The sequence below is a fragment of the Trichomycterus rosablanca genome, chromosome 6 (assembly GCF_030014385.1).
Source record: "Trichomycterus rosablanca isolate fTriRos1 chromosome 6, fTriRos1.hap1, whole genome shotgun sequence".
Lineage (NCBI taxonomy): Eukaryota > Metazoa > Chordata > Actinopteri > Siluriformes > Trichomycteridae > Trichomycterus > Trichomycterus rosablanca.
The window spans coordinates 24010274-24023112 of NC_085993.1; the positions used below are offsets into that span (position 1 = coordinate 24010274).

Here is a 12839-nt window from a genome sequence, read left to right on the forward strand (position 1 = left end):
ATGAGCTTTGTTGGTCGACCACTCATGGGGAGGGTAAGAGTGGTCTTGAATTCCCTCCATTTGTACACAATCTGTCTGACTGTGGATTGATGGAGTCCAAACTCTTTAGAGATGGTTTTGTAACCTTTTCCAGCCTGGTAAGGGCCTCAGAAATTGCACTTCCACAATCTTGTTGTGAAGATCAGACTTTGATAGATCCCTGTTCTTTAAATAAAACAGGGTGGTCACTTATACTTCATTGCCACCCCATTGATTGAAAACACCTGACTCTAATTTTACTTTCACCTTCAAATTATCTGCTGATCCTAAAGGTTCACATACTTTTTGCCACTCACAGATTTGTAATATTAATCATTTTTCTCAATAAATAAATAAATAACCAAGTCTAATATTTTTGTGTCATTTGTTTAATTTGGTTCTCTTTATGTACTTAGGACATGTGAAAATCTGATTAGGTTTTAGGTCAAATTTATGCAGAAATTTAGGAAACTCTTAAAGGGTTCACAAACTTTTAAGCACCAGTGTATATAAAGACCCTTAACTCTGATTGGCATGGATTGTATTTGGTCTCAATTCTCTAAATGCCAAATAATGTAAATAATGTAAAACAGCTGTGTCTGGGTTAGAACGTACTTTCACCTTATTCCTAATGTTTTAGGTGGAGCTGGAGTGCTCAGTGGAAATAAATACATTTAAAAACGTAAAAAAATAAAGAGAAGCTGTTTTTATTTTATTTACTTATTCATTTATTTATTTGCAAATTTACATTTAAAGCAATAAATGTGTAGTAAAGAAATAAAAGAGTATAGGAGTTGAGTGAGTTACTGTGGTCACTAGAGGATCGTGATTTCTGTGTCTAGGTTTTTATAAATCTCTTCCTGTAGCTGAGTGCAGATCTGCTCCATACGCTGGAAGGCTGCATGGCCGTTTTTACCTTTGGGTACAAGAATAGTACAGTTAGATAAACAAAGGTGGCTAACAGTTTAATTTAAATGAAGCATAAGTTAAGGTCATCTCCACAAACATTTGTAGTGCAATGCTCTTACTAATCAGTTCAGTGATTTGCACTGTGATGTAGCACCATCATAGGATGACACCTTTTAAACTTGACTCTAAACAACACTGTGTTAAGTCCAGCATCAAAAAGCTCAGCAGCAAATTTAGTTCTGACTAACGAGTGCTAATGCGGATCAGCCCTGTGTACGGTGAGACACACCCTGATCAATGCATTCTTTCCCCGCCCCTGTGCAGGTGCTATTAATCAGCCAGCAGAGGTCGTAGTTGCATCAGTTACTACTACCCCACCTCTATATGAACAACAGGCCAATCGTTGTTCATGTGGCCGCTCAGCCCAGCCGGATGGCAGAGCTGAGATACGATACGATGTATTCAATATGATGTATTCAATACGATGTATTCGAGATCCCAGCTCCGGTGTGCTAGCATGTGCTTTACCGCTGTGCCACCTGGGCGGCCTTCTGACTTCTTTTAATCAGTGTGATTGCATTAGATAATCTATTGTTAAACTATGTTAAACAATAGTCTTATTTTTAGTGTGATTGCAGAAGGTAGTCACATTATTGTTATACAAAAGTCTTATTATTTTTATTATTGCAGTAGGCTATTGTTATTTGTTAATCTTATTATTATTATTATTATATTCACTTTATAAAGTTAACATTGTGGTCTTCTTATTTAGATTAATAAAATTATTTTGTATGCAAATTTTCAACATATTCACAGCCCACACTTTGTCGTAGAATCACGAAATTCAGCACAAAAGTAGATCCCATGTGGGAATAGTGTGCTTACGCTTTTGGGATTGATCATTCAAACCTAATTTCCCCAACAGCCAACTACCACTCAATCCTATTTATCCCAACAGCTAAATACCCTCTCAACCTCAACTACTCCACAACCAACTACTACTCAACCCTAATTACCCCAACAGCTAAATACCCCCTAAGTCTCAACTACCTCACAGCCAATTACCCCAACAGCTAAATACCCCTAAGCCTGAACTACCCCACAGCCAATTACTCCTCAACCCTAATTATCGCAACAGCTAAATACCCCATCAGCCTCAATCACACAGCCAATTACCCATGAACCCATTAACCCCAACAGCAAAATACAGACTTAGCCTCAACTACCCCACAGCCAATTACCCCTCAATATTAATAACCCCAACAACAAAATACTCAACAACTACCCCAACAGTTAAAAACCCCTCCAAACCTTACTACCCAAACAGCTAAATTGCACTACCCTCTAAACAGCTAAACAACTACCCTCATAGTTAAATACCCTCTCAACCCTAATTTCCCCCAACAATTAAATAACCCCTCAGCCTCAGCTACCCCACAGCCAATTACCCTTCACTGCTAATTAGCCAAAGAGCTAAATAACCCCTTAACCACAACCACCAAAACAGTTAAATATCACCTCTACCCTAATTATACCAACAACTAAATAACCCTTCAGCATCAGCTACCCCACAGCCAATACCCTTCAACGCTTATTAGCCAAAGAGCTAAATAATCCCTCAACCACAACCACCCAAACAGCTAAATATCACCTCTACCCTAATTATACCAACAACTAAAAAACCCTTCAGCATCAGCTACCCCACAGCCAATACCCTTCAACGCTTATTAGCCAAAGAGCTAAATAACCACTCCACCACAACTACCCGAACAGCTAAATACCACCTCAACGCTAATTATACCAACAGCTAAATAACCCTGCGCAAAGTATATAAACTGCAATTTAATCAATATCATAGTAACTGCCTAAGACCTCCTTACCACTTATATGCTACTACTCACCAGGCAACATTTTAGGAATCATTAAGGAACATGTACTTCTGCTTGACCAAACATTTTACATATAATTTTTCAGGGCAGGTCTACCACCACCTTTATTTATTTATTTTGCTTTTTTCACATCATCCCTTGTTCCTCCCATTTACTCCCTTGACTTTTTGCCCCTATTAAAAACAACCACACCTTAGCAATCAACTCAATACACATTGGCAACTGCCTAACAACCCCTTAGCAATTAACTAGCAACAGCTTATGACAAGAATGTTTGTTGTCTCCCAGCACAGTCTCCAGAGCATGGAGGAGATACCAGGACATGGGCCATTATATGAAAAGAGCTGAACTGGACCATAGAAGGGCATCAACCCAGCAGGATCTGTCTCTGTTCCCTTTTGCCAGTAAATAGGAGAAGCACTGCCAGTGTCCTACAAAATGACCTCCAGCTGTCTACTGGTGTGCCTGTTTCTGACCAAACTGAATCCATGAGAGTGGCATGTCCTCTAGTGGGACCTGTTCTCCCAGTCCAGCACTGAGCAGCTCAATTAACATTTACCAGTGAATAATTGGCAGGTCTACCACTGGTGCCCCGTTTTCTTCACAGATGATAACACATTCACACTGAGAGTACACACAATATGAGTTGTCATTTTAAATTTATTTTGATTTGTGGTCTAATTTTGAATCCAGGCATAATCATTGTTATGTCATTTTGTTCTCAACAAATTACACAGCTACACAGTTTATATTAGTAAAGATAAGACTGCCAATCAACATCTGTGTAACCCTTATATTTGAGCAATGTAGATCATTAATAATAACCTTTTTATTGCACTGTAAATAATAAAATAGGTTGTTATTATATTTTTTTATTAATTATTATTATTGTCTCACTAAGTAGTATTTTTTTAAAATTAATTCTTTTATGAACTTTAAATCAAATACAATAGTTTGTGGGACATCATATAGTCTAACATCATATAGTCTTACCAAATGAAAGCACTGTCTCTTTAGCTGCATTTCTCAAAGCTTCATCTGTGGAGCGCCATAACTCAGCCACCTGTTCTGCACTCTCTATGGCCTAAAACATAAATCACAAATGTTAATCTCTTCTAATTTTAATCAACAAATAATCTAAGGACATTCAAAATGTATTCTTTGTAGCTTTATTATCTAAACCAGTCGCTTCCAGAGTTGATAAACAAATTCAATAACCAATGAATATATATTTTTCCCCTCTAGCAAACAACTGTACAGTGAGATTGATGGATTTGGCCTACATATCTTAACAGATGGTAAAATCATCACTTGCACAGTTGCAGCTGTGGGGAGAAATAATTTGTTCAGCATTGTACAAAATGTTAACGAGAGATTAGTAAATAAACCTAATTGGTGACATAAATGTTTTGATTGTCATCTTTTCTTTGTAGTCTGTTGAAAAACATACTACAGTTTGGATTGTTAAGAGTGTAGATGAAATTAATGTAGATGATTTAAAAGTGGTTTTCGATCTGATTTGTTTTTTTGTGGCCTGGTGGTGCAACCATAGTTTGATTTCTAAATTAGGCTAAAGTTAATGCTGAGTGTGTTATGTTCTCTATGTGTCTGCAAAGGGCTCTTTAAATATCAAAGGGTTTAAATATCTCCAAAACAGCAAGAGGTGATCATAGGCAGCCATGGTAATTGCCTACAACAATGGTTCGAGAAGGAACAAGCCACAAATTTCAGACAGCTATAGTGTCTCTTACAGACCAACACAAGAGCTACTGTGGTACAAATTGCAGAGAATTCTAACATTTACATTTTCGACATTTAGCAGACGCTTTTATCCAGAGCGACTTACAGTTATGACATGAACATGATTTTTGAGCAGTTGAGGGTTAAGGGCCTTGCTCAGGGGCCCAACAGTGGCAACTTAGCAGTGGTGGGGCTTGAACCAGCAACCTTCTGAATACTAGTCCAGTACCTTAACCACTGAGCTTTCACTTCATTTAGAATGTCAGCTGCAAGCCAGGCCTTCTTGTCAGTGCCTGACCATACAAATGCACTCCTGATTAAATAGAATGGAGTTAAAAAATACATCCACAAATACATCCTATTATATTGTAAAAAGCCTTCCCAGAGAAGGGATGTACAACAAACTTATGGTCCGTTGTTCACTTACTTTTGGCAGTAAAATAAATTATGTAACTGAAGTAGTTCCCATAAAGAACAAGTGTCTAACACAATGCAAACTACTGAAAATAAAACAGAGCAGAGTTGTTTGTTTTAATGTATTCACATTATAAATGTAGAATTAAGTCACTGGTAGCACTTTAAATAGTGCTTATCAATTACCTTTAAGCATTTTAGTGCCAAGCAAGCCTGCTGCTGGACCTGAGTGTCATTATCTTTTAGCAGCCATGCATAGTAAATCAGGGCCTGTCAATGTAAACACAAAGATTAAATTCAACAAACTAGAATTTCACTGTGTACTGATAAAATTATAAATTTTTTTAAAGCTTTAACTATAAACACAATAAAGAATTTGCAAAATGAGACTGGTTATTGACCTTTGACCTGAAAGACTTAAAGCCTGAGGCTCTACACAGACACGAGGTGGCTGATGCAGAAACTTTGTGATTTGAATCTGTCAGTAACTTGGCCAGGAGATGAAGAGTTTTTCTCATTGGCTGCAGTTTAGAGATCTTTTGGCCCTTTAGCTTCTTAAGTGTTCGCATCCTCTTTGGACTTTGAAGACATGATACCAAGTACACTAAAAAAAGAGACCAAAAAGTTGTAAAACCTGATGTTCTAAATATAGTTTCAGATATTTGAATAAATCATTTCAGATTTATTTCCACATTTAATGTGACCTATAATCTGAATAACATATTTTCCCATCGCACCCCAACACCTCAAATACAGTCAAGCCGAAAAGTCTGCACACCCCTTTCACCTTCTCCATGTTTTATTACATTACAGACTCATTCTATAATAAATTGAGTTAATTTTTTTGTCACAAAATTCTACACAAAATAGCCCACATTGACAAAGTGAAAGCATGTTTTTAGACATTGTGCTAATTTATTAAAAATCAAAATGTAAAATATCATATGTACACTGGTGTGCACACCCTTTGATACGACACCCAAAAGTGAGCCGAGGTGCATTTTGTTTTCACTGATACTGTTTGAGATGTTTCTACAATTTAATTGGAGTCCACCTGTGGTACATTCAATTGATTGGACATGATTGGGGATTGCCAACACCTGCCTATATTAGGTCCCACAGCTGACAGTGCATATCAGAGCAAACTCCAAGCCATGGGGTCAAATGAAATATCTGCAGACCTCAGAAACAATACTGTGTCAAGGCATAGATCTTGAAGAGAGGTACAAAAAAATTGCTGCAGCTTTACAGGTTCCAAAGAGAACAGTGGCCACCATCATTCGTAAATGGTATTAGTTTGGAAGCACCAAAAATTTTCTGAGACCTGGCCACCCGGCCAAACTGAGCGATCAGGGAAGACGGGCCTTGGCCAGGGAGGTGAGCAGGAACCCAAGGGTCACTCTGACAGCGCTCCAGCATATCCTTGTGGAGATGGGAGAACCATCAGAAGATCAACAATCCAGGCAGCACCTTACAAATCACGCCTTTATGGTCGAGTGGCCAGACGGAAAATGACAGCCGGCTTGGAGTTTGCCAAAAGGCACCTAGAGGACTCTCAAACCATGAGAAACAAGATTCTCTGGTCTGATGAAACCAAAATGAAACTTTTTGGCCTGAATACAAGCGTCACATCTGGAGGAAACCAGACACTGCTCATCACCTGACTAATGCCATCCCTACAGTGAAGCATGGCGGTGGCAGCATCATAATGTGGGGATGTTTTTCAGCAGTGGGACCGGGGCGACTAGTCCTGATAGAGGGAAAGATGAATGCAGCTAAGTACACCGAGATCCTTGAAAAAAAACCTGCTCCAGAGCGCTCTGGACCTCAGACTGGGGTGAAGGTTTACCTTCCAACATGACAACGACCCGAAGCACACAGCCAAGAGAACAAAGGAGTGGCTTCAGAGAAAGTCTGTGAATGTCCTTGAGTGGCCCAGCCAGAGCTCAGACCTGAATCCAATCAAACATCTGTGGAAGGAGCTGAAAATGGCTGTGTACCGACACTCCACATCCAACCTGACAGAGCTATGCCAAGAGGAATGGGCAAAAATGTCCAGAAACAAGTGTGCCAAGCTCATAGCTTCTTTCCCAAGACACCTTGAAGCTGTAATTGCTCAACCAAGTATTAGGCTAAGGGTGTGTACAGATATGTAACCCCTAAATAAACCATTTTTGTCAGTAAAATAAAATTGCATATTTTCTAAACCTTGTTTTCACCTCGGAATTATTGGTGATTGTGTGTAGATGTTTGAGGCAAAAAAAAGAACTCTATTATAGAATGAGTCTGTAACATAATAAAACGTGGTGAAGGTAAAGGGGTGTGCAGACTTTCCAGCTTGACTGTACATATATACATACATACTGTACATTAACACACTCACATCTCTCACCAAAAATATTTAACCCCCACACATACTCTACTACTGTTAAACCCAATCACAGGAAATGCACCTTTTACAGTTAACTACGGTTTTAAAATGACTTGTCCAGTGAGCTTATAGTCAGGTAATGACATGTTTTTGTACATTTACCTTCTTTAGAGAGGTGAGAAATGTGCTTTCCAAAGTCGCTCAGCTTCCAGCGGCTGAGGTAGACATCTAACTGAAATACAGTTACTTGATCAGTAGTGCCAACCCCCAGTGGCACCATCATGCAGCTGGACTGGATCTGCTGCAACAGTTGAGTAAAGACTGTGGAAGAAAACAAAATGTTGTTATATGTAACTTACTCTATTCTAGTTATGATAGAATATAATATAATATAATAGAATAACCTGTATCAGCTTGGCCTGGCAACTTGGCTTCTACTTTGTGAATAAAGCGCTTGCGTAATGCCCTTAAAAATGAATCAGCCACGCAACAGAAAGCAAATCCATTTTCACAGAATTCTTCCCACAACATCTGAACATTCCTCAGCTTTGGGACCCTGGTTAACACTACAGAAAAAAACAATCAATAAACTGAAGTAGTTTTTCTGTACGATATATGATATTAAACAGATTAATCAGAATCAGAATCACTTTATTTCGCCAAGTATGTTACACATACGAGGAATTTGCTTTGGTGATACACTCAATGATACACACAACAGTCCACATAGTAGTACAAACAATACACATAATAGTACAGACAATTACACATGTATGACATGTAACATAGAACATATTTAACAGACCCGACAGCACACGGACTGTTAAGCAGTATTTACCAACATTTGCCCAAGAGAACAACTTTGGTTAAAAAGTGTTACAGCTCTGGGGAAAAAGCTGTTAGCGTGTCTGGATGTGTTTGTTTTTATTGTCCTGAGTTTTCTGCCAGATGGAAGAGTTTGAAAAAGGTGATGTCCAGGATGAGAGGGGTCTGCTGTAATTTTGCCGGCACGCTTCAGCACTCTGCTGTTGTAAATGTCCTGAAGCGTTGGCAGACTACATCCAATGATCCTCTCCGCTGTCCTGATTATACGCTGGAGTTTGGCTTGTTCCTGTGATGTTGAGGTGATGGATGATGTAAGAATGGACTCTATTATTGCTGTGTAGAACTGGATCAGCAGACTCTGTGGCAGGTTGAATTTCTTCAGCTGTCTCAGGAAGAACATTCTCTGCTGAGCCCTCTTGGCGATGGAGAGCGTGTTCTTTTCCCACTTTAGGTCCCTGGATAAGGTGATGCCCAGGAACTTAAGTGACTCCACCACTAAGGCCATAGAGCCATTAATTGTGAGGGGGTGTAAGGAGGGTGCGTTGCGCCTGAAATCCACCACCATCTCTACAGTCTTTTATGTGCTGATCAGCAGGTGGTTGTCGCTGCACCAGGAGACCAACTGCTCGACTTCCTTTCTGTAGGCAGACTCGTCACCATCGGTTATGAGGCCCACCACAGTGGTGTCATCAGCAAACTTAAGGATCTTTACAGCTGGTTCCTTAGAAACACAGTCATTGGTATAAAGACTGAAGAGAAGGGGTGAAAGCACACAGCCTTGTGGTACACCAGTACTTAGGTTCCGCTGGTCTGAAGTGTGTTTTCCTAGCCGTACCTGCTGTGTCCTATTAGTCAGAAAGTCCATGATCCACCGGCAGATGGCATCCGGCACTGACAGCTGGGACAGTTTGACCTGCAGCAGCTCTGGCACTATGGTGTTAAAAGCCGAGCTGAAGTCCACAAACAGAACTCGAACGTAGGTTCCAGGACTGTCGAGATGCTGTAGCATGAAGTGCAGGGCTACGTTGACTGCATCATCGACAGATCTATTTGCTCTGTATGCAAACTGCAGGGGATCCAGTAAAGAATTTGTGATGGTCTTCAGGTAGGGTAGGATCAAGCGTTCGAAGACCTTCATGACTACAGATGTCAGGGCTACAGGTCTGTAATCATTCAGTCCAGAAATGTTCGTTATTTTGGGGACTGGTATGATGGTCGGTTTTGAAGCATGAAGGAACAGAGCAAAGTTCTAATGATCTGTTAAAAATGTGAGTGAAGGTAGGCGCCAGTTGATTGCTGCAGTGCTTAAGGGTGGATGGAGAGATTCCGTCTGGCCCAGGAGCTTTTCTCACCTTTTGTTTCTTAAACAGTCTGTTAACGTCCCGCTCGTTGATGGTTAAAGGAGCCGGGGACAGAGGTGAGAGAGCCAGGGTGCTTTAACTTTCAAAATTATTTTGTCAAATGAAGGTCAAATCAGTATTATTACATGCTGCATTGCAGCCTCAGGGCCTGGACATCTTGCAATCATTGGAGGAACAATATGTTTAAAAGTTTATCACAACATTAACAGGAGTATATATGAACAGTCCATGACCTCAAAGCTAAAGAGACATTGGGTGATTCAACAAGACAGTGAACCAAAACAAATCAACTAAAGAACGAATTAAAAAGAAAAGAAGAAAAGTTATGTTTTGGAATGGAAAGTTGGATACCTGTCCATAACCCTATTGAGATGCTGTGGCATGACCTAAAGAGGGCTGTGTATGCAAGGCAACCCAGAGATATTAATAATTTAAAACAAGGGCTGTGAAACGATTAAAAATTTTAATCGCGATTAATCTCAGAATTTCATATAGTTAATCGCGATTAATCGCATTAAAAAAAATCTGTGTAAATGTCATAGAAAACAAGGATTTTTAAGTGAAATGTTACAATTAAAATGGTGAACACATTTTATGCTAAATGTACTTATGTTAAAAACTGCTGGGACAAGAGAAAACTGTAAGGGAGTTTTATTCACTCACATACTAGGCAGTAATACTATCCAGCAGAGACCCTTGACTTCGTATATATGTCAGATTGTAGGTTAAAATTTCTCCATCAGCACACATTGTAGATCAGCGGTGCTTTAGGTGGGATAAGGCGTAGTTATTGTAACAGACTTTTCTGTGGTTGTATCGTGACAATGGTTTGATGGACATTTCTACACAAAGTGAGTGTGTTTTGACCCTTTGGGGCTTCCATAGTTCATGGAATAGCATGCTTGGCTAACGACTCTAGCTGTCCGCTATTCGGTACCGTAACAGAAAAAGTAATAAAAGTGTTTTGCTCCCGACAACTTGTGAATATACCGTGTATTTATTTCTTTATTAAGAAAGTGCATCACTACCACACTCGGTTACATTTGAGAAACGCTGTCTTAATGAGAGATGCCGTGCACGGTCAAGTCTTAACATGAACTACGGATGACTCGCAGAGCCAAATAGAATTTGCGTTAACGGCACTATTTTTTTTAATCGCATTAAATTGAGATCGCGTTAATGCGTTATTATCGCGTTAACTTCGACAGCCCTATTTAAAACACATTTGCAGAGAGGAAATTGTTCAAAATTCCTTCTCCTTATTTGCATCTACAGGTGAAGGTGATTGTTAAAGGGGGATCTAAACGTTATTAAATTCATTTACTTTTTCTTCCAGTACTGTAAATGTTTACTCAATGTGCTCAATAAATAATATAACATACTATAACATACATAAACAGTACTACTGTTTTTTGTTATTCGTTTAGTTAGATTTTGTTTGTCTAAAAGTTTTATTATAAATCCAGGTAATTTCAAGGGTTCACTTTTTTTTTTTTTGCAAATACAATTTAGTTAAGTTCAATTCAAAACATTTTATACCAATATCTTTATTATAATTATAACTGTATTATACTATATAACTGTAATGAAATAGTAGCGAAAGACGTCCGTGCTATCTCTCTGGTGCAAAGACAATAAAGTTACAATAAAAATAAAAGCATAAAAGTAAATGCATGACATATATAGCTTCACAAACTGTCTAACAATTTTGCCCTTGTATTTCTGTTCCAGTCAGGTACTTACATTCTGAGACTGAGATGTAATCAGTCCCTTTCTCTGTCAAGCTGCTGATTTTTTCAAGCACCTTAGTTTGACGTGACAGCTCTTTCAGGATTTCCTGTTGCACATGTTCAAGATCAGACAGCCTCAATGCCTAAAATATAATATAACATAATTTACAACTCCAAATCAGAAAAAGTTGGGACAGTGTGGAAAATGCAAATAAAAAAGTCTTTCTTACATTTACTTTGACATTAATCTCATTTTAACCCAACATATTTTATGTTTTGTCTGATCAACTTCATTTAATTTGTTAATATACATCAATTCCTGCATTTCAGGCCTGCAACTGAAGGCAGGCCAGTCCAGTACTGACTTTTCTGACCATGGTCTATCCAAGATGCCTCTGAGCCCATAAAACTCAATGCTTTCTCTCGACATGGTTAAAATAAAAATTCTTTTTTGCCTAGTGAAGACACATTTGTAAATATAACCCCACATTGTAATCCCTTGCCCATGTAGTTATATCAGCTATTAATGCAATGCTGTCTGAATGATTGTAGATCTAGGGTGTTTAGTTTAGGCTTGTGCCCTTGCCCTATATGCACTAAAGCTCCTCAAGATTCCTTAAATCAATTAATGATATTATGCACTGTAGAGAGGGAAAATTGTAAATCCCTTTTAACCATTCTTTGAGGAACATTGTTTTTGAACATTTCAATAATTTTCTAACGCAAAGGTTGAAGAACTGAAGATCCTTTGGCTATCTTTGCTTCTCAAAGACCTAGTCTTTCATAGATACTGCTTTTGTACCAAATCATGACTACAATCACCTGTTGACTTAACCTCTTTAAAATCAGATAATTATTTAGCTTTTTAAAACTCATTACTAGCCCTAAAATGCCTTTATCTCAATTTTCTTTGGAATATGTTGCAGGCCAGAAATGCAGATTTGGGTGCATTTAAAAATGACCAGACTAAACATGAAATATCTTGGGTTATAAATGTCTGTAATAAAATAAAAGACTATGTAAAAACTTTTTCGTACTGTTTTAACTATTTCTGATTAAAGGTTTTAAATCAGGATCAGTGCCAAGCAAGTTTGAAGCAGCTTTATCATTTTGGTTCACAAAACATCAACCATCCATCCAAATATCCATCCATCTATAAAGATGCATCTTACAATTTAATAAACACGGTGTCAGTTTTTGATTATCAGAGTTACTGTCCAAAAAGCAAAACATTCAGCAAGGACAATCTACAGTCATTCTGTAATAAAAGTAAAGTAATAAACATAAATGTAATAGCAATATGTTAGGTTGTGGGAAATAGTTAGACCCCTTAGTTAAAACAATAATAATAAAAAAATCATTATTATTATTATAGAAAAATATAAATGTAAATATAAAATTAATTTAATCTTAAAAATGATTTTTAAAATAAACTACATTGCTCAAAAAAAATTAAGGGAACACTTAAATTACATATCGGATCTTGATACCTACAGATAAATATGGTGTAACAATCGTTAATGGGAATCAAAATCATTAACCCACTAAAGCCAGGATTCAAAATCACACTAAAAATCAAAGT

At 38.1% G+C, this 12839-nt stretch overlaps 1 protein-coding gene across 3 annotated transcripts in view; it reads right to left on the reverse strand.

Moving 5' to 3' along the window:
- Positions 1 to 761: 761 nt before the first annotated feature.
- Positions 762 to 12839, reverse strand: part of ripor3 (RIPOR family member 3) — a 40190-nt gene continuing 28112 nt past the window's right edge. For all 3 annotated transcript variants that reach the window (XM_062997560.1, XM_062997562.1, XM_062997561.1), the window contains 7 exons: positions 11271 to 11400; positions 7746 to 7907; positions 7504 to 7662; positions 5372 to 5574; positions 5157 to 5240; positions 3810 to 3900; positions 762 to 934 (listed from right to left, as the gene is read on the reverse strand). In XM_062997560.1, coding sequence (XP_062853630.1) covers positions 834 to 934; positions 3810 to 3900; positions 5157 to 5240; positions 5372 to 5574; positions 7504 to 7662; positions 7746 to 7907; positions 11271 to 11400 — 930 coding nt within the window. In that variant the 3' untranslated portion in view covers positions 762 to 833. The remainder of the gene's footprint in view (positions 935 to 3809; positions 3901 to 5156; positions 5241 to 5371; positions 5575 to 7503; positions 7663 to 7745; positions 7908 to 11270; positions 11401 to 12839) is intronic.